This window comes from Microcaecilia unicolor, chromosome 11 (assembly GCF_901765095.1).
Source record: "Microcaecilia unicolor chromosome 11, aMicUni1.1, whole genome shotgun sequence".
NCBI lineage: Eukaryota > Metazoa > Chordata > Amphibia > Gymnophiona > Siphonopidae > Microcaecilia > Microcaecilia unicolor.
In genome coordinates this window covers 85,313,036-85,334,321 of record NC_044041.1, presented here as the reverse complement: position 1 = coordinate 85,334,321, position 21,286 = coordinate 85,313,036, and the positions used below count along the sequence as shown (strand labels likewise).

General features: G+C 47.7%; 1 protein-coding gene across 1 annotated transcript in view; it reads left to right on the top strand.

Moving 5' to 3' along the window:
• Positions 1–12,436, top strand: part of MYDGF (myeloid derived growth factor) — a 32,578-nt gene extending 20,142 nt beyond the window's left edge. Inside the window, exons 4-6 of the mRNA XM_030217952.1 lie at positions 5,384–5,465; positions 10,772–10,844; positions 11,257–12,436. Coding sequence (XP_030073812.1) covers positions 5,384–5,465; positions 10,772–10,844; positions 11,257–11,336 — 235 coding nt within the window. The 3' untranslated portion in view covers positions 11,337–12,436. The remainder of the gene's footprint in view (positions 1–5,383; positions 5,466–10,771; positions 10,845–11,256) is intronic.
• Positions 12,437–21,286: the final 8,850 nt, after the last annotated feature.

Sequence of the window (21,286 nt, the reverse complement as noted above, 5' to 3'; positions counted from 1 at the left end):
TCGGATCATTCCTTGAGGGCTGATTGGCCGGCCCTGGAATCGGGCTTAGCCTATTTGACAGACTTGCTGTATGATATCTGGAGAGCCTCAGCTAAAGGCATGGCTCAGACAGTCTCTGCGCGGCGGTGGCTTTGGCTGAAACATTGGTCTGCTGACCACGCCTCTAAATCCCGCCTGGCTAGATTGCCTTTTAAAGGCAAGCTGCTCTTTGGGGTCGAGCTTGACAAAATCGTGACCGATCTCGGCACGTCTAAGGGCAAGAAATTACCAGAGGTCAGGGCTCGGGTTAGTACTCGTCCCGATACCTCCATACCGCCCGGGCAAGTCGGGTTCCTCTGCCCCCTCTTCCTTCAAGAGGAATTTCTCCCCCAAGCAGCATTCCTTTCGCAGAGACCGCCGTCCCGGAGGTGCTCCCTCCGGTCCTCCCCCAGGGTCTCGTACCCAATGACGGGGCCTTGGTCCACGCCCCAGTGCAGATTGGAGGACGGCTGTCCTCGTTTCTGGGCGAGTGGACCACTATAACTTCAGACGCGTGGGTGCTGGAAGTCATCAGAGACGGCTACAAGCTGGAGTTCTGCCAACCCTTAAGAGACGGGTTTGTACTCTCTCCCTGCAAGTCTCCGGTCAAGCTGTGGTAGTGCAGCAGACCTTGGACAACCTGATCCGCCTGGGTGCGGTCGTTCCGGTGCCAAAAAATCAGATTGGCAAGGGACGTTACTCCATTTACTTTGTGGTTCCAAAGAAAGGAGGTTCTGTCCGGCCTATCCTCGACCTCAAAGGGGTCAATCGGGCCTGGAAAGTGAGGCACTTTCGCATGGAGACTCTCCGCTCTGTTATAGCGGCAGTGAAGGCAGGAGAGTTCTTGGCTTCCTTGGACATCAAGGAAGCGTACCTGCATATTCCCATCTGGCCTCCTCTCCAACGCTTTCTGCGTTTTACAGTCCTGAGACGACACTTCCAGTTCAGAGCCCTCCCTTTCAGGGTTGGCTACTGCTCCGCGGACCTTTTCCAAAGTAATGGGGGTCATAGCGGCCTTCCTGCTAAAGGAAGGAGTACAAGTCCATCCTTATCTGGACGACTGGTTGATCCGAGCCCCCTCTTATGCAGAGTGCGGCGAAGCTATGGACCGGGTAGTTGCTCTTTTGAGCTCCCTGGGATGGATCATCAACTGGAAGAAGAGCCAGCTGCGCCCGACTCAGTCCCTGGTGTATCTGGGAGTTCGATTCGACACCCAAGTGGGCAGAGTGTTCCTGCCAGACAATCGGATTGTCAAGCTTCAGGCTCAGGTGGACTGGTTCCTAGTAGCCTCTCCTATTCGGGCTTGGGACTACGTGCAGCTGTTGGGCTCTATGACGGCCACGATGGAAGTAGTGCCCTGGGCCAGGGCTCATATGAGACCACTACAGCTATCTCTGCTGCTGCGCTGGACTCCGATGTCGGAGGATTATGCTGTGCGCCTTCCCGTGGACCCAGCAGTGCGCAAGGCGCTGAGCTGGTGGACGCAGACAGGCAAGTTGTCTGCAGGATTGCCTCTGGTGACCCCGGAGTGGATTGTCGTCACGACAGACGCCTCTTTGATGGGCTGGGGAGCCCACTGCTTGGGAAGGACAGCGCAGGGGCTCTAGTCTCCTGCAGAGGCAAGTGGTCTATCAACCTCCTGGAACTCAGAGCCATTCGCTTGGTGTTATTGGAGTTCATCCCGGTACTCGTGTTGAAGCCTGTACGGGTCCTGTCGGACAATGCCACGGCTGTGGCCTATATCAACCGCCAGGGAGGTACCAGAGCGCCCCTCTAGCCAAGGAGGCTATGAGTCTTTGCCAGTGGGCGGAAGCGAACCTGGAGCAGCTTTCAGCGGCCCACATTGCCGGAGTCATGAATGTCAAGGCGGACTTTCTCAGTCGCCATACCTTGGAGCCCGGAGAGTGGCAACTATCTGCTCAGGCGTTCTTGGACATCACGAAGCGCTGGGGCCAGCCGAGCCTAGATCTGATGGCGTCATCGGCCAATGGCCAAGTGCCGCGCTTTTTCAGCAGAGGACGGGACTCTCGATCCCTGGGAGTAGATGCTCTTCTCCAACAGTGGCCGACACAAGAGCTCCTCTATGTGTTCCCGCCCTGGCCCATGTTGGGCAGGGTGCTAGACCGGGTGGCAAAGCATCCCGGCAGGGTAATCCTGGTGGGTCCGGATTGGCCCAGACGTCCCTGGTATGCGGACTTGTTCAGGCTCTCAGTCGACGATCCTCTGCGGCTGTCAGTGGAGCAGGGCCTGTTACATCAGGGTCCCGTGGTGATGGAGGATCCCTCTCCCTTTGGTCTTACGGCCTGGCTATTGAGCGGCAGCGTCTGAGGAAGAAGGGCTTCTCAGACAAGGTCATCGCCACTATGCTGAGAGCGAGGAAGCGCTCTACTTCTACTGCTTACGCCAGGGTTTGGCGTATCTTTGCAGCATGGTGTGAAGCAGGCTCACTTTCTCCCTTCACTGCTCCAATTTCTTCAGTGTTGGCGTTCCTGCAAGAAGGTCTGGAGAAAGGCCTGTCGCTCAGTTCCCTTAAAGTCCAGGTAGCGGCTCTGGCTTGCTTCAGGGGCCGCCTGAAGGGTGCTTCCCTGGCTTCGCAGCCAGATGTGGTGCGCTTTCTCAAGGGAGTTAATCACCTGCGCCCTCCTCTGCACTCAGTGGTGCCTGCGTGGAATCTCAACCTGGTGCTAAGAGCATTGCAGAAGCCGCCTTTGGAACCCTTGTCGAGGGCATCTCTGAAAGACCTGACGTTGAAAGCAGTCTTTTTGGTGGCTATCACTTCAGACAGAAGAGTTTCCGAGCTCCAGGCGCTCTCATGTCGAGAGCCTTTTCTGCAGTGCACTGAGGCAGGAGTGACTATTCGCACAGTGCCTTCCTTCCTGCCCAAGATTGGTTCTCGCTTCCATGTGAATCAGCAGCTCTGTCTCCCTTCCTTTCGTAGGGAGGACTACCCAGAGGAGTACTCCGCTCTTGAATATCTGGATGTGAGACGAGTCATCATCAGATACTTGGAAGTGACCAATGATTTCCGGAAATCGGATCATCTGTTTGTCCTGTTTGCAGGTCCTCGTAAGGGTCTGCAGGCTGCTAAGCCTACAGTGGCAAGATGGGTCCAGGAAGCCATTGCAGCGGCTTATGTGGCCGCGGGGAAGGTGCCGCCTATCCAGCTGAAGGCTCACTCCACGAGAGCTCAGGCGGCCTCGATGGCAGAGGCCGGATCCGTCTCCTTGGAAGAGATATGCAAGGCGGCAACGTGGGCTTCGGCTCATACATTCTCCAAGCATTACCGTTTGACTGTGGCTGCACGGGCGGAGGCCCGGTTTGGAGCTTCAGTGTTGAGGTCAGGGATTTCTATGTCCCGCCCTGGGTGAGTACTGCTTCGGTACATCCCACCAGTCTATGGATTGATCAGCTTGATGATATGGAAGGTAAAATTATGTATAATCATACCTGATAATTTTCTTTCCATTATTCATAGCTGATCAATCCATAGCCCCTCCCAGATATCTGTACTGTTTATATTCTGGTTGAATTTTAGGTTCAAGTTTAGCCTTCAGTTACTTCAGGAGGACTTCGTGTTCAAGTTCTTCTTTCACTTGGATTCTTCAAGAGTTGACACGACTTTGTGTTACAGTGAGCTGCTGCATTCCTCTCCCCTCCGTTTTACGGGGCTGGATTGAGACATAAATTCTGCCGGCACTCCCTCCTGCTTCGTGCGGCTGTAGGGCAGCTTTGTACCCCTCCCGCTTCGGCGGTGTTAGGGTCAGTCAGCTCCTCCCGCGGTTGCGGTTGCAGGATAAGCCAGATCCCCCCGCATCGGCGGGTGTGGTGTCCCTCCCCCGCTCCGCGGGGATGAGCTGGACGGATTCCCCTCCCCCACTTGTGTGGGGATGAGCTGGGTTAATTCCCCTCCCCCGTTTCGGCGGTGGTGAGCTGGGCAGAGTGTCCCTTCGTGGGTGTAATTCTCTAAGTGCTGAGTCCTGCGGATGGAGCTTTGATATCGACATACTGAGGAGTTTCCGGCAGCACATGACCACATATAGGGAGGAAAAGTTTGCTCTCTATCTCCACCTGCTGGTAGATGGACACAACCCACCAGTCTATGGATTGATCAGCTATGATTAATGGAAAGAAAATTATCAGGTATGATTATACATAATTTTACCATAGCCTTCTATTGAGGTCAACAGCTCCTCCAGAACACCTGTTTTGTTTTCTCTTGGCATTGCATAGTGCTTGGTGACTTTGGCCCACTTGGTGCCAAAACGTCTGCACTGTTCTCACAGTCTAATGAAAATACTGAGGGAGTCTGGGCACTGTGCAGCTCAAAGTCACTGAGACCCTTATGGCTCCAGAAGAAATGGAAAGGTGTTCTATAGAAAGTGGAAGGAGAATCAGAGAGCCGCACTTGGGCTGATAGGCATCTTGCAATGAAGAACTCTGCCCTAGTTCTTTTTCTCCGTTTTATGTGTCCTAGCTGAAGACAGAAGTGTGGCAGTTCCAGGTTTACCTTAATAACGTAATTCATCTGGTGCACCAGAGAGAAATACTTCTACACCTTGAGTCTGAAATATCAAATAACATTTTGATATCTGGCTTCTCCTTACTGACATTTCTTAGAGTTGATGTTCCCATGTGCTGGATTGCTTAAAACAGCACTTTCATTGGCAAGGAACCCAAGGCCCAGTTCTAATCACTTTCCAAAACAAGCAAAACATTCAGCTCAGAACTGCAGAGGACACAGGTCAGGACTTTCCAACCCAGTCCTGGTGATTTTCCCCACAGCCAGTTCAGAATATACTTAAGGATTATACATGAGTTAAATTTGTCTTTATTGGGTCATCAGGTTATGCATTTTTTTCTCATGTGTATTCATTGTGAAAATCCTGAAAACCCACTTGGCTGTCAGGTCACCAGCATAGACATTTTGCTGTACTAGAGTCCTCTGTGGCTGTGCTTAAGTAGCTGTAATGGAGAACAGAAGTGGGACATGTTGGCATATTTTATTACTTTTATAGAGACTATGATATGTACAGATAAATGCGTTGGGAGGCTGCAAGCTGACATTTGGAGGACTTGTTAGAAGAGGAAATAAATCCACAGTCGCACTCTATGCCAGCAAATTCTGTAAACATTTGAGGCTAGAGAGGTGGAACAAGAAAACTAATTTAAAGAGGAAGTGAGCACGGCCTTCTGTGATGAGGTGAGAAGATAACCGGTGAGCGTCATTGTCCCCATGTCCATCCATAAGGTATTGGGTGTCTTTATGGGCAGAAGGCCACTGTTGATAACAAAGAGAGTAATCTGCTTTGGTCTAAAATTCCTATTATGTGTTTCTGCTTTATTTGTTTGTTTGTTTTTTTGACAGGCCACAGGGGAAGTCTTACCTGTTCTTCACCCAATTTAAAGCAGACGTTCAGGGAGCAAAGATAGAGTACAGCGAGGCCTATGTAAGTCAATGAAATGATGTCAACAGACTTCTGCTTCTAGCAGCAGGAGCTGCTGGTTCCTAAAATTTGTTCAGCCTTTTTTTTGCTGGTGGTGGAATTGTGTATTCTTATAAATTCCAATTAGAATAACGCACATACAGGGATCACTTTTCAAAGACCTCCTGAGCAGGCGAGATACCTAGCTCATTTTAGTCCATTATCTTCTAAGTAAATTTTCAGTCAAACCTAACCAGGGAGGTTTTGGCTGAAAATATTTGTATTTTGCCTGGATAGATTTATTTGTGTAACTAGGGTTGCCTGGACAAATGTAGCTGGTTAGCACTGAGAATTGGCATCTTAGGAGAGTAAGCTTAACCTGCCAGTGGGGGGGGGGGGGGGGGGGGGGGGGAGATATCTGAAAATAAGAGATTTAACTGACTGACTCCAAAACTTAGTTAAAACTTAAAAAAAAAAACTCACCTTTTTGCACATGGAATTTTTTTGTATACATATCATGTAAGTGGATACCTCATTATTTTTTTTTCCATTTGAAACTTTATTAAGGAATTTCTAAAAAGTCTACAGAACCCATAGAACACAATATAAAAGAAAAGAAATCCCATAATACAGTGAATATAAGAAGAGCTATACTGGGTCAGACCAATGGTCCATTTAACTCTGTATCCTGTTTCCAACAGCGGCCAAGCCAGGTCAGAAGTACCTGGCAGAAACCCAAATAGTAGCAAGATTCCAAACCAGTGTCTACATATAACCACCCAACAAAATTGGTAGCTGTCTAAATCCAAATATGGGCAAGTTCAAAAGTGTCTCTAATGCAATATTGCCTAGGAAAATAACTCCTGGGGGAGGAGGGAAGATGTCCCAATCGGAAAGAAGAATCAAACTTGTACCAAGTAACGAAGGATTCACATTGCTTTTCAAAAGCTGCCAGGCATCCATGATGTATAGAAGTCAATTTACTGAGGTAATAAGCTTGTCACAGCTTTGATTAAATTTGCAGCAAATTAGGAAGTGTTGCAGTTAACCAGTATCTTGCTATTTCTGTATGCATAACTGCTACACATACTGTTAACACCTTGAACTGGAGGTTGCCAATGCAATAAAAGCACCTTTGGGACTGGAGGAACAGAGACCCGTAGCACCTCTGATAGCAATTAAGAACACATTCTCAAAAAAGTTTGGATCAACAAACCATAAATGGAAATACATATCTCTATCCCCACAGCCCCTCAAGCAAAGGACAAAGCATGTCAGAGAAAACAAAGACAGACAAGCAGGATACAAGTATCATCTGTACAACATTTTGAGACCTTGTTCATTCAAGTTAGATGATAGAGAAATCTTAAGAATATTCTCATGTATAGCGGACCATTCATTATCTGACAAAGATGACCCTTGGTTTCTTTTCCATTTACGCATATAACTTGTTTAGTAAGAGGGCCCCCCAGAAATAAATTGCAAATTCTAGAGATGTTTCTTTTGTGAAACTCTAAACAAAAGAACGTCCTCAAAAGGCACAAGTTTATGCTGTAACCACTCTCAAACCAGTAGAGAGTGCACTAAGTGACATATCTGAAGATTATATATTGTCAGCAGGCCACCACCTTCAGGCCTTCCTGCAGGTATGAACTTGGCTGACCCTGGAAGGGCCCTTCCCTGGACACAGCACTCCCAGAAGCAGACTCCAAAAATATGCTTAACGCTTTATTCCATCAGCAAGTCCAAGACATTTCCTCTTCCAGACACTGTTCTTGGTTACAGCACATATCACCCTTTGTTCCTTCCCCCCACCGGCCACAGTTTCTGGATACAGTTTAAATCATTCACTGCTTCCCCAGCATGGCCTGATTCCTGGACACAGTTTTAAATCACTCACTGTTTCACCAGCATGGCAGTGTTCTGAACACAGTTCAAGTCACTCACTGTTTCCCCAGCATAGCACCACTTCTGGACACAGTTTAAATTACTCACTGCTTCCCCAGCATGGCATGACTTCTGGACACAGTTTAAATCACTCACTGCCTCCCCCTTGAGTGGAACAGCTGCTTAACTTTTCCTCCAAGCTTTCCCCAGCCTTGAAGAAGGTTTGTTATGAAGCCTTTTAACTTCTTCCCTTGTACCTGAGCTAGAGCAGCAATCTCCATGGGCTCACTTCCCCAGTCATCTTGGGCTTGGATCTCCTCTCCGATCTCTTTCTCCACCATGGGCTCCTCTCCTTTTATGGTCCCCAGCTGGTCCTCTCTCTCCTGATTATTCCTCCTCAACCTCCCCCTCCTCTCCCTTGCTGCTCCCTTTGCTTGCCCCTAGGGCTTTGCAGGGGTTCTAGGGAACTGTAGTCCTCCATTCTCCGGCTCTTGGGAAACATTTGCCTCCGTGGGGGCATGGCTTCCCAGCCCCTAGGATCCTGGGACTTGTAGTTGGAATCCCGGGTATGAAACCTACCCATCTTGCTCCTCTCCCGGATCCCTTCTTCCCTGTCCCTCAGGGGTTCCTCACAATATGTATATATATATATATCTCTAGAGGGGAGAAAATATTGTGTTTGTAGTTGCTCATAGGATATATTCCCCCTTCAAATAGGTTTCCTACACAACGTATACCAGAGTCGTACCATTCTACCAGAACCCATAATTGGGCTTGCCAAATAACTTGAAAAGTCAGGAACCCCCAGTCCTCCTTCCCTTCTATTGCGTTGCAGTACTTGCCTAGCAATTCTAGGAGGGCGTCTTTTCAAAATATAATCAAACATTTTCTTTTGTAAAAATTTCAGTTGGGAGCTAAGTATGTATATTGGAAGAATCTGGCAGAAGTATCGAAATTTTGGTAGGAACATCATTTTACAAACCGTTACATGACCCAACCATGTGTGATGGAGCCTATGCCACTGATCCAGTGAGGAGGAGAGCTCCAGAAACAGCCTGCCATAGTTTAATTTGTATATTAAATTTAGATCTGTTCTGTAGGAACCTTAACCCCAAGATATTGAGTATGTTTTTTTTTGCCCAAACAAAAGGTAAACTATTTTTGAGCTCAAAGACTGTGTTCGAGTCCAAAGAGATATTAAGTAGTTCAGATGTTGAGGAATTAATTTTAAAACCCAAAAGGGACCCATTTCTGCAGCACCTGAAGAATGTGAGGAAGAGACAAAGTAAGGTTTCTCACTGTTAGTAGGATATCATCTGCAAATTAACTTTAAATTCCACATTTGCAAGGCTGATCCCCTTAATGTGCAGGTGCTTACGGATTGTTGCTGCAAGCGGCTCTACAACCGTTGCAAAAAGAAGTGAAGACAGGGGACACCCTTGCCAGGTGCCCTGAACAACCTAAATTGATTAGAATAGCCACCATTAACTCATATTCTTGCTGTAGGGAAGGAATTTAGAGTTCATATCCATTGCCTAAAATTGGGACCCAGACCAAAGTGTGCTGGTGTCCGCATCATGAATCCCGATTTGACCCTGGCAAATGCTTTTTCAGCATCAATAGCAAGGAGAGTCATGGGGATTTTTTAGCTTTAGAAGACCAGATTAAATCAAGAGTACGTCGCCATCTGTTGGCCAAACATTATCATGAAATAATGCAGTTCACAGGCTTAGGAAACCCACTGTTTCGCCACAGCCTCATAATTTGGCCATTTGGCAGATTTTCCACACCATGCACGCTTTCTAAGATGGATTTCTTTCAGTTTTTTTTTTGCTTTGCACCACTCAAGGATAGACTTCTCATCAATGGAAAACATATACCCAGCTTCATGATTTCCATGTTCTTTCATGTATTTGACTGCTGAAAATTTGAAGTCAGCTGTGTATGACTTTCTTTTTGGCATTGTAAATGGACAGCTGGTAAATTTATGGTAAACCTTTCCTTCATGTCAGCAGGCCTTGTTTTTCCTCCAGCCCAGTATTGTTGGTGTGCCTTGGCTACCCTGTTGGCTGAAAGAACTGAGCGTGTGTGGGGAATACCGGGGTGTGGGCTATACATAAATTTTTTTACTTGCTTCTTTTTCTGTGGGATATACATGGGTGCGGATTATACCCATGTGCAGGTTATATACGCAAAAATATGGTGCACTACATTACAGTTCCACTTATATTCCGCATTCACCTATAAGATAATCCAGCTCAAATTGCTGAGAACATCCATAGCCAGATGTATACATAAACAGTTACAGTTAAAAATTCGATCTGCTCGGTCAATTAAGCAATGAGATACTCAAAATTCAACATAGGTTAAAGGAGACACCAAGCACCTTTAATGTTTTCATTTTTCAAGCACACATTCTTTAAAGGGACTGCATTTATCTATAAGTGGTGGTGGTGGTGTCAAAGTACCTAGCCAGACCATTTTTATCAGCATTTAGCTTATAATAATTTGAACCCATGTCTCTTGGATTCTAGCTTATTATTTTAACCATAAGACCACTTGTGTTCTTCCTGGAATGAAATAGGCTGTATGTGACCTTAGGGGAGCCACATTATTTTCTGTACCTCAGCTTGCCTAATTGGAATTTGGTAATTGTTTTCCCGTGGTACCAAAACTGCTACCCAAACGTTCCATTCTTGAGGTGACTGGTATAGCTGCTTCAGAAATGTTACGAGTGCAGAGCTTGCTGGGCTGTTTCACTGAAATGTATTGTGAAAATCAAGATCTGACTATAATTTAGAAAGACAAAGAAGTAGAGATACAATACAGGGAGCAATCCAATTTTAGTCCATTGATATTTCAGTTTATTATGTTATGTTAGTCCATCCTGTGACAAGCAGAGTGATAGTGACAGAATTCAACTTTTTTAAGCCATTTTGCTTAATAGCTTGTAGCATCGTATCTCCCTGGAATTTTATTGGTGTTCCTTTAACATTCTGTCGTATCAGAGCTGTGACTATGATATTGGCTGTTTTTATAGCTCATAGTTAAGTAGTGCTTTGTGATTTGTGTTATTCCTGTAAGACTCCTGTCTTGCCTTCATTGTGGGTACTACGGTGTAGGAGGTGAACTGGTGCTATTAGATTTCATAAACTGGAAAGCAACAATGGTGCAGTTTATACTAGTAGAGAAGTGCTTAGAGATGTATAGGGCTGCCTCACTGATGATCCCAGGCAGTCAAGTCAAAGCTCAGGTACAGCATGGATGAACCGTATGTGTCTTTATCTGCTGTCATTTACTGTGTTACTTTGTTCCAGATGTGCTCAGGGCTTTAATTTTCAAAAGCAGACACTGTTTTCCCTTGTTTCTAAATATGTCTGATGTGTTGATCTTTTGCATTCTTGGGTTTGTTGGGGCAGTAATGCTTCATCACCTTGTTTCAGTCTCAGGCAGCAGCAGGCGGACAGAAAGATATTGCCCTGAACAGAGAAGAGTATGAAGTCAGTGAAACAGCAGGTCAGTATGTTTGAAAGTTCAGCAGAAGGTAAGCCCAGGCAGGTTTTTCCCTTATGACTTATTTGTGACAAAATCCCCAGTGGATCTGGCGTGGAAACTACACACTTTGAATTCATGCTGTCTTGAGCTAAAGGTATTAATGGTATGCAAAATTTATGTTAATGATAAATAATAATTATTCATCTTTATAAGATTCCATGCAAGGTCTATTCTTATAAGAGACCTCTCCTGCAGTTTGGGCTTTTAGTAACTTGGTTTCACAGACCTGTGCTCAGAAGGTGAAAACAAGAGCTGAGTTGGCCAGCTATGCCTTTCATGAGCTGCAGCAGCTGTTCAGTAAGGTTTTCATTTAATGTGTCATTTCTTCCCTTTATGCTCATGTGGTTGTTTGCTTTTTATTTTTTAATTTTAGTGACCCACAAACCAGGTGTGTTCCGTTCACAACTGTGCAAGCTCGTGATGGTAGCAAGGTCAACTCGCAGTGAACTCTGATCCGAGAACCTGGGTGTAGGTCTGTGTCTCAGGGCTGGAAAACAGAATGGAAAGAGAGGGGACCACAGTTTGGATGATATTCTGAATTTATAGGACTGACATTTTTAGTGGACCATTAAGACCATAGTAAGACAGGAAGTACCATTTTTTGGCTAAGCAATCAGTGAACAGGGCTGGAGATCACGCTTGGCAAAGGTTGTTTGCACTGCACACATTCCCCTCTTTTATGGCAGGCTTCCTGGGGAGAGCCACAGTGTCTCTTTTAGCAGAGGTGTGGTGGAAAACTGGATTTAAATGTTCTTGACCAGTAAAACGTCTTTTTGGAAAAGTATCCTGTGTGACTGCTCTGTTATTAACATAATCACTTTTGAAAATTATTTTGATGTAAAAAGCAAGCATAAAACTGAATACTTTGTTTGCTAGGCTAGTGCATTGGGCAGTAGTAAAGCCAGAGGCTCATGACTGTTGGCTAATTTTTTGATTCCCAACTTTGGAGAGAACACAGCCCGAGCTCTCTTACACAGGAATTGACTGCTCAGTTGAACACTGAGAAGATAGAAGCTGGAAGGGCTAGGAACGGCCACTTTTAACACAAAGGGCTTAATATTTACAGCAATACTGACTTCACTAAGTAACCCCCTTCAAAATTGAGTTTGCCAAATGAAATTCAGATGTTTGCTTCTGTGGGGTATGTGCTGGGGAAGTTTTTAAAAAGAAAATCCAGAGGGAGTAGCATTAGCTATGCTTGCTTCCTATTACATTTCTTTATATGGTGTTGGTGGTCTGTATGGGGTCTGCTCTATCATCCTGGAATGAGGATGCCTTCCTTGTTCCTCCTCCCACCACCTAATTATAACTTGCCCTACTCTGAATCCTACGCGATGACCTCGTTTTAGGAAACATGGAATGAATGATACTGAGCAGCACTTACTCTGGCCGACCAAAACCCTTATGTTTTAATGTTTACCTAATTTCCTGGAAAGAACATCTGTCTGTTTACTCATCTACATAAAAATTTATTTTTATTTGATGGACTTGTAAAAGCCTGCTTCACTTATTCCATTTGTAAATAAAAGAAAAATGAAAATGTTTTATGAGATGACTTTTTGGGTTTTTTTTTTCTTTCTCTCTGGGCATTGTGCCTCTCTGGTAGATTTATTGTGAGGTGATGTGTAGTGTGCATAGAGACCAAAGGCCTTGCCACTTTATTTAATTTTCAACAGTGTTGTGTAGGGACAACAGAGGTCCTGCATAAAGCATTATTTGACATTGTGAGCCTGACTTTACAGACTTAGGCCATGTCAGTTCTCACTTTCCTGTTTGCTCTTGCCCAGCTGGGAAGAGCTTACCTGCTGCCTGACTTCCTAATCATGGCCCATCATCAGTTCCTGACTACTGTAGATCCAGAGTTTGAGTGCTGTCATCTTGTCAGATTCAATTGGTCCTCAGCGCCCAGTAGCGGTTAGGGGATAGGTATCCTGTTAACTTCAGGATTAGTTAATAGTGTCTGTTATCTTTACTTTCCTTGACAAGTACTTAACTGTATTATCATTTTGGGTGATTTTGCATAATCTGCCTCTGATTACATTTTCTATTGCTGCCCTTTTCAACTAATAAACAGCTGTACTATTTTTATAATAATATCTGAGCTTTGTGTCCCTCTTAGTATTTATACATTAGAACTGTTTCATGAACTGGATTGCGTTAAGTGTGATCTAATTCCCAGAGTGCTAAATTACCATTATTTGTTTGCTTATACTTCTCACTCTTTGCGGGTCCTCTACTGAGGCCTGGTAAATGGTGCTTTGTCCCTACAGTTGAAGGGTATAAATGTAACTTTTAATGAAAGTGCTGTCCATCCAAACATTACAGCTGCATGCAGATACTCTGGAGAAGACTTCAGTTAAATACAGTGATAGTCCACTACTCTGGCACTTACTGAACAGTATTTGATTACTGATTTTAGTATTCCTAGGCTCTTTGGGATTTGAACTGACTTTTAAGTAGCACCAAAAGGAGCCCTCACGCTTGCTTGAGCCACTGTTGGAGGAGGCAAAAACACTAGGATGGTTCTGAAAGACCTATTTTGGGGTTTTTCTTTGTGCATTCAACATCGGTGCCAGTCTCATCTGTAAATGACAAATAATGTTCCAGTGTCTTTGCACCAAGACATCAACTGCAAATAAGGCTGTTTGGGTCCTGTGTTTTTGATTTACCAAAGAGTTCCTCTATATTTTGCAAGACGTGCAGTAGGTAGAAATGCTGTGTTTAGGGTAGTTTTATAAGCATAGCACAACAGGACATTTCATTAGACTGAGTTAATCCTTAATCCCATTCAGACCAACTGGTTACTGAGGAGCAGTGTGTATGCTATTTGTGTGTATAAGACCACAGTTGTAGTAAATGCTCTTCCCTTTCATGCTGAAAAATTGGACATCAACGCTAGTGGCAGCTCATGTTCATGCACTATAATTAAACCATGAGGTGGTTGCAGGTGAAAAGATGTGGGTGTTTTTAACTAGCACTGCTGGACTCCTTCCATTCTATGATCCTTTAAAATTCTTAAGACCTACCAGTGCAGTAACAGTGACTGATAACACAAAAAGATGTAAATGTGGAAAAGTAATAAAATTGCACATTTATTTAGTTATAAAGTGCAGGATCTCTTCTGTACAGAGAATAATATTAATGTAAGATAAACACATGGGTAATGAGGTTAGTCATTTGATGCTGATAAAAGTTGCTTGCAGTCTTTGTAACAAAATTCCCATGTTTTAGTCTTTTCTTTTGCTATCTTAACTTCTCCCAGGTCTTGCAATTTGCATTCTCATCTTATTCACCCTTCCCCAGAATGTATATATTGATATCACCTGTTTGGCAGCCTTCTTCTAGGTTGCTTAGTCTGTTTTTTCCTTTAAACTCAACTATCCATGCACAGTTCCTGGGAAACGGGTCTCCCTTGTTCCTTTATTTCACTCATAGTATATTCTACAGATTAATTGAGCATGAGACTGAAAGTGTACTGAAGAAAGTCATAGTGGCACTGGGGGGGGGGGGGGGGGGGGGAACTGTACTAGGTAGTGATAATAAAATGACACCAAAAATTGTAATATATACATCTGAGACCACAGAAGTCTGAAGTAGGATCCTGTGTGGTCTTTAAAGGTCACATCTTTTAAAAGGCAATTGTGTTATAAGATGGATCATTGTCCTGAAGTTAAGAACAAAATATCCATCTTCTATCAACCCTTCTACCAACTACCTCTACCTCAAAAATAAAAAGACTTTGGAGGCTGCAGAAACAAAAAATATGAATAAAAGAACAGACTCATGAAAGAGTACTGTTTCCAAAGTATATTCCAGCCTGGTCCATTTTCTACAGAGATAACTAATTTAGACAAATAACATGTGACATTTAGGGCAAGATTCAATAAATGACACTGGGAAAAATCAGCACTCTTGTTGTATAAAGGGCACTCTGGGATGAGTGCCTTTTATAGAATAGCATGTAGCACCAATTCCTGTGACTAAAATACGGTCCCAGGCCTTATACCTGCTGAAACTAGGTGTAAAGCCTGGTACGCGCCTCCCTCCCCCCCCAAATTTTGTAACAGTAATTTACGGGAACACCCATGGCCATGCCCCCTTTTGGGTTGCACATGAGAATTTTAAGTGTGGTTTTCTATAAAATCGCACTTAGGCAGTTGTGGGTTGATAGCCAGTTGTGTTAAGGGCTCATTAATTTATTTGCATGCCCAACTTAAGACTGCACCCAAATTTGGGTGCCCTTTATTGAATGCAGGGGTTAATACACTAATTATGGTTTAGCATTTGCTTAACTGGAGAACAAGTGACTAACCTGGAAGCGTGGATTCTTATAACGAATTTATTATGAGGTGATAAACATTTACTGGCTGGATCCTGAATACTGTGGGGTGGGGGTGTTGAATGCATAATAGAGATCAAAGCCCAGGCTCAGAGAAATGGCATCTCAGCTCAAGGTGCTTCTGGCCAGAAATGACGATCTGGAGCAGAATGCAAAATGGGTCCACAGGCCTGAATTTGGACGATAAGCATTTCCACTCCTGTTTTCATATTACTAAAATATATCTTTCCATATCATCAAGCTGATCAATCCATAGACTGGTGGGTTGTGTCCATCTACCAGCAGGTGGAGATAGAGAGCAAACTTTTGCCTCCCTATATGTGGTCATGTGCTGCCGGAAACTCCTCAGTATGTTCTCTATCTCAGCAGGTGGTGGTCACACACAGCAGCAGCTCTGGCTAGGCCTCCAAGCCTAATCCTTAGGTTTTGTTGAGGCCTGGGGTTGAGGGCTCTTTGAGCAAGTGCAAACCTGGTGGTGCCAGGTCCCTCCTTTTCTCCCCCCTCCCGCTGGCTCCGTTAAAAAAAAAAAAAAAAAAAAATTTTTAAACGTCTTTAAAGGCGTTTAATTCGACGTTTCTTTAAACGTTCATTGCAGCTACTCACTGGGACACCAGTTCGTTACAGCTCGGAGCGGCAAGCAGGTAATTTTACCTTTTTATAGCGGGCAGGGGGTTCCCCGATTCTTCTCCTCGTGGCATATGGCGTCGGAGGGCGAGGGCGCAAAGGGTCGCTCCCCGGATCGCTGGAGCGCTTCTAGAGGGGATGCGGGGGTTTTACAACCTGATTCGCCCTTGATGGGTGACAGTTTAGTGACCGATGAATGTCCCGGTCGTTCCTCCGGCGTGGCGGTTTTTTCCCGCCATAAACGCCCATCCCCCGCTCCTCGCCTCCGCCATCTTGGCCGGCCACGCGGCTCGGACGGCTTCTTCGTGGGCCGCCCTTGAGGTTGGAGACATTAATGCCATGAACGCCCTTAATTTGGGCGACGGCACAAAGCGGCTAAAGTTAAGCGCCGTTCTTCCCGCGCGGCTCCTTCGCGGAGTTTCGCGCCGGACGCCATTTTGGATGCGCAGCATGTCTCTCCCCCGCTATTGCGAGCGCCGGTTGAGAGTGCGTCTAGGGCTGTTGCCCAGGCTGCGGAAGTGCACAGTCTGGGGGGTTTCTCCCCCGAGTTTGTTTTGCTGCTGCATCAGGCTTTCCTCATGCAAAACGCTGCCCCTGCTCCCTCTTCTGATAAAGAGGTTGAGGTTCCCAGAGGTAAACGCCCTCGGGTTGATTTCCAGGCCTTGGAGGACTTTGTCTCCTCCGATGTAGATGAGGGCAGCGTGTCTGAGGTCTCCCAACGGTCCTTTGCGGATTCCTTGGAGGAGATAGATCCCCGCTCGGATGGAGCGGATGACCCCTCTGCAGCGCGGCTTTTTAGCCCAGAGGATTTGCCCAACCTGTTGTTACAGGCCATGGACACTTTGAAGATTTCCTCTCCGGAGGACGTCTCTCCCTCAGCCCCTGTTGGCTCTGCCATTATGCTGGGGACGAAGCGCCCGCCTAGATCCTTCCACGTGCATGAGCCATGCGGCTCAATGGGATGTCCCGGAAACGAGCCTTAAAGTGGCTAGGGCTATGTCCCGCCTCTATCCTTTGGCTGTGAGTGAACGTGAGGCCTATCTGTGGCCTACCGTGGATTCTTTAATCACTGCGGTGACTAAGAAAACGGCGTTGCCGGTGGAAGGTGGCACGGCCCTAAAGGACGCCCAAGACAGAAGATTGGAGGCGGCCTTAAGGTCGTCCTTTGAGGCAGCTGCTTTAAGTTTGCAGGCCTCAGTTTGCGGCTCCTATGTGGCCAGGGCGTGCCTGACTATGGTGCAGCGGGCTTCCCCCTCGGATCTTTCCTTGAGGGCTGATTGGCCGGCCCTGGAATCGGGCTTAGCCTATTTGGCAGACTTGCTGTATGATGTCTTGAGAGCCTCAGCTAAAGGCATGGCTCAGACAGTCTCTGCGCGGCGGTGGCTTTGGCTGAAACATTGGTCTGCTGACCACGCCTCTAAATCCCGCCTGGCTAGATTGCCTTTTAAAGGCAAGCTGCTCTTTGGGGTCGAGCTGGACAAAATCGTGACCGATCTCGGCACGTCTAAGGGCAAGAAATTACCAGAGGTCAGAGCTCGGGCTAGTACTCGTCCCGGTACCTCCAGAGGACGGTTGCTGGAAGCCCGTCGGTACCGCCCGGGCAAGTCGGGTTCCTCTGCCCCCTCTTCCTTCAAGAGGAATTTCTCCCCCAAGCAGCATTCCTTTCGCAGAGACCGCCGTCCCGGAGGTGCTCCCTCCGGTCCTCCCCCAGGGTCTCGTACCCAATGACGGGGCCTTGGTCCACGCCCCAGTGCAGATTGGAGGACGGCTGTCCTCGTTTCTGGGCGAGTGGACCACTATAACTTCAGACGCGTGGGTGCTGGAAGTCATCAGAGACGGCTACAAGCTAGAGTTCTGCCAACCCTTAAGAGACGGGTTTGTACTCTCTCCCTGCAAGTCTCCGGTCAAGCTGTGGCAGTGCAGCAGACCTTGGACAACCTGATCCGCCTGGGTGCGGTCGTTCCGGTGCCAAAAAATCAGATTGGCAAGGGACGTTACTCCATTTACTTTGTGGTTCCAAAGAAAGGAGGTTCTGTCCGGCCTATCCTCGACCTCAAAGGGGTCAATCGGGCCTGGAAAGTGAGGCACTTTCGCATGGAGACTCTCCGCTCTGTTATAGCGGCAGTGAAGGCAGGAGAGTTCTTGGCTTCCTTGGACATCAAGGAAGCGTACCTGCATATTCCCATCTGGCCTCCTCTCCAACGCTTTCTGCGTTTTACAGTCCTGAGACGACACTTCCAGTTCAGAGCCCTCCCTTTCGGGTTGGCTACTGCTCCGCGGACCTTTTCCAAAGTAATGGGGGTCATAGCGGCCTTCCTGCTAAAGGAAGGAGTACAAGTCCATCCTTATCTGGACGACTGGTTGATCCGAGCCCCCTCTTATGCAGAGTGCGGCAAAGCTATGGACCGGGTAGTTGCTCTTGTGAGCTCCCTGGGATGGATCATCAACTGGAAGAAGAGCCAGCTGCGCCCGACTCAGTCCCTGGAGTATCTGGGAGTTCGATTCGACACCCAAGTGGGCAGAGTGTTCCTGCCAGACAATCGGATTGTCAAGCTTCAGGCTCAGGTGGACTAGTTCCTAGTAGCCTCTCCTATTCGGGCTTGGGACTACGTGCAGCTGTTGGGCTCTATGACGGCCACGATGGAAGTAGTGCCCTGGGCCAGGGCTCATATGAGACCACTACAGCTATCTCTGCTGCTGCGCTGGACTCCGATGTCGGAGGATTATGCTGTGCGCCTTCCCGTGGACCCAGCAGTGCGCAAGGCGCTGAGCTGGTGGACGCAGACAGACAAGTTGTCTGCAGGATTGCCTCTGGTGACCCCGGAGTGGATTGTCGTCACGACAGACGCCTCTTTGATGGGCTGGGGAGCCCACTGCTTGGGAAGGACAGCGCAGGGGCTCTAGTCTCCTGCAGAGGCAAGTGGTCTATCAACCTCCTGGAACTCAGAGCCATTCGGTTGGTGTTATTGGAGTTCATCCCGGTACTGGTGTTGTAGCCTGTACGGGTCCTGTCGGACAATGCCACGGCTGTGGCCTATATCAACCGCCAGGGAGGTACCAAGAGCGCCCCTCTAGCCAAGGAGGCTATGAGTCTTTGCCAGTGGGCGGAAGCGAACCTGGAGCAGCTTTCAGCGGCCCACATTGCCGGAGTCATGAATGTCAAGGCGGACTTTCTCAGTCGCCATACCTTGGAGTCCGGAGAGTGGCAACTATCTGCTCAGGCGTTCTTGGACATCACGAAGCGCTGGGGCCAGCCGAGCCTAGATCTGATGGCGTCATCGGCCAATTGCCAAGTGCCGCGCTTTTTCAGCAGAGGACGGGACCCTCGATCCCTGGGAGTAGATGCTCTTCTCCAACAGTGGCCGACACAAGAGCTCCTCTATGTGTTCCCGCCCTGGCCCATGTTGGGCAGGGTGCTAGACCGGGTGGCAAAGCATCCCGGCAGGGTAATCCTGGTGGGTCCGGATTGGCCCAGACGTCCCTGGTATGCGGACTTGATCAGGCTCTCAGTCGACGATCCTCTGCGGCTGTCAGTGGAGCAGGGCCTGTTACATCAGGGTCCCGTGGTGATGGAGGATCCCTCTCCCTTTGGTCTTACGGCCTGGCTATTGAGCGGCAGCGTCTGAGGAAGAAGGGCTTCTCAGACAAGGTCATCGCCACTATGCTGAGAGCGAGGAAGCGCTCTACTTCTACTGCTTACGCCAGGGTTTGGCGTATCTTTGCAGCATGGTGTGAAGCAGGCTCACTTTCTCCCTTCACTGCTCCAATTTCTTCAGTGTTGGCGTTCCTGCAAGAAGGTCTGGAGAAAGGCCTGTCGCTCAGTTCCCTTAAAGTCCAGGTAGCGGCTCTGGCTTGCTTCAGGGGCCGCCTGAAGGGTGCTTCCCTGGCTTCGCAGCCAGATGTGGTGCGCTTTCTCAAGGGAGTTAATCACCTGCGCCCTCCTCTGCACTCAGTGGTGCCTGCGTGGAATCTCAACCTGGTGCTAAGAGCATTGCAGAAGCCGCCTTTTGAACCCTTGTCGAGGGCATCTCTGAAAGACCTGACGTTGAAAGCAGTCTTTTTGGTGGCTATCACTTCAGCCAGAAGAGTTTCCGAGCTCCAGGCGCTCTCATGTCGAGAGCCTTTTCTGCAGTTCACTGAGGCAGGAGTGACTATTCGCACAGTGCCTTCCTTCCTGCCCAAGATTGTTTCTCGCTTCCAGGTGAATCAGCAGCTCTGTCTCCCTTCCTTTCGTAGGGAGGACTACCCAGAGGAGTACTCCGCTCTTGAATATCTGGATGTGAGACGAGTCATCATCAGATACTTGGAAGTGACCAATGATTTCCGGAAATCGGATCATCTGTTTGTCCTGTTTGCAGGTCCTCGTAAGGGTCTGCAGGCTGCTAAGCCTACAGTGGCAAGATGGGTCAAGGAAGCCATTGCAGCGGCTTATGTGGCCGCGGGGAAGGTGCCGCCTATCCAGCTGAAGGCTCACTCCACGAGAGCTCAGGCGGCCTCGATGGCAGAGGCCGGATCCGTCTCCTTGGAAGAGATATGCAAGGCGGCAACGGGGGCTTCGGCTCATACATTCTCCAAGCATTACCGTTTGACTGTGGCTGCACGGGCGGAGGCCCGGTTTGGAGCTTCAGTGTTGAGGTCAGGGATTTCTATGTCCCGCCCTGGGTGAGTACTGCTTCGGTACATCCCACCAGTCTATGGATTGATCAGCTTGATGATATGGAAGGTAAAATTATGTATAATCATACCTGATAATTTTCTTTCCATTAATCATAGCTGATCAATCCATAGCCCCTCCCAGATATCTGTACTGTTTATATTCTGGTTGAATTTTAGGTTCAAGTTTAGCCTTCAGTTACTTCAGGAGGACTTCGTGTTCAAGTTCTTCTTTCACTTGGATTCTTCAAGAGTTGAGACGAGTTTGTGTTACAGTGAGCTGCTGCATTCCTCTCCCCTCCGTTTTACGGGGCTGGATTGAGACATAAATTCTGCCGGCACTCCCTCCCGCTTCGTGCGGCTGTAGGGCAGCTTTGTACCCCTCCCGCTTCGGCGGTGTTAGGGTCAGTCAGCTCCTCCCGCGGTTGCGGTTGCAGGATAAGCCAGATCCCCCCGCATCGGCGGGTGTGGTGTCCCTCCCCCGCTCCGCGGGGATGAGCTGGACGGATTCCCCTCCCCCACTTGTGTGGGGATGAGCTGGGTTAATTCCCCTCCCCCGTTTCGGCGGTGGTGAGCTGGGCAGAGTGTCCCTTCGTGGGTGTAATTCTCTAAGTGCTGAGTCCTGCGGATGGAGCTTTGATATCGACATACTGAGGAGTTTCCGGCAGCACATGACCACATATAGGGAGGCAAAAGTTTGCTCTCTATCTCCACCTGCTGGTAGATGGACACAACCCACCAGTCTATGGATTGATCAGCTATGATTAATGGAAAGAAAATTATCAGG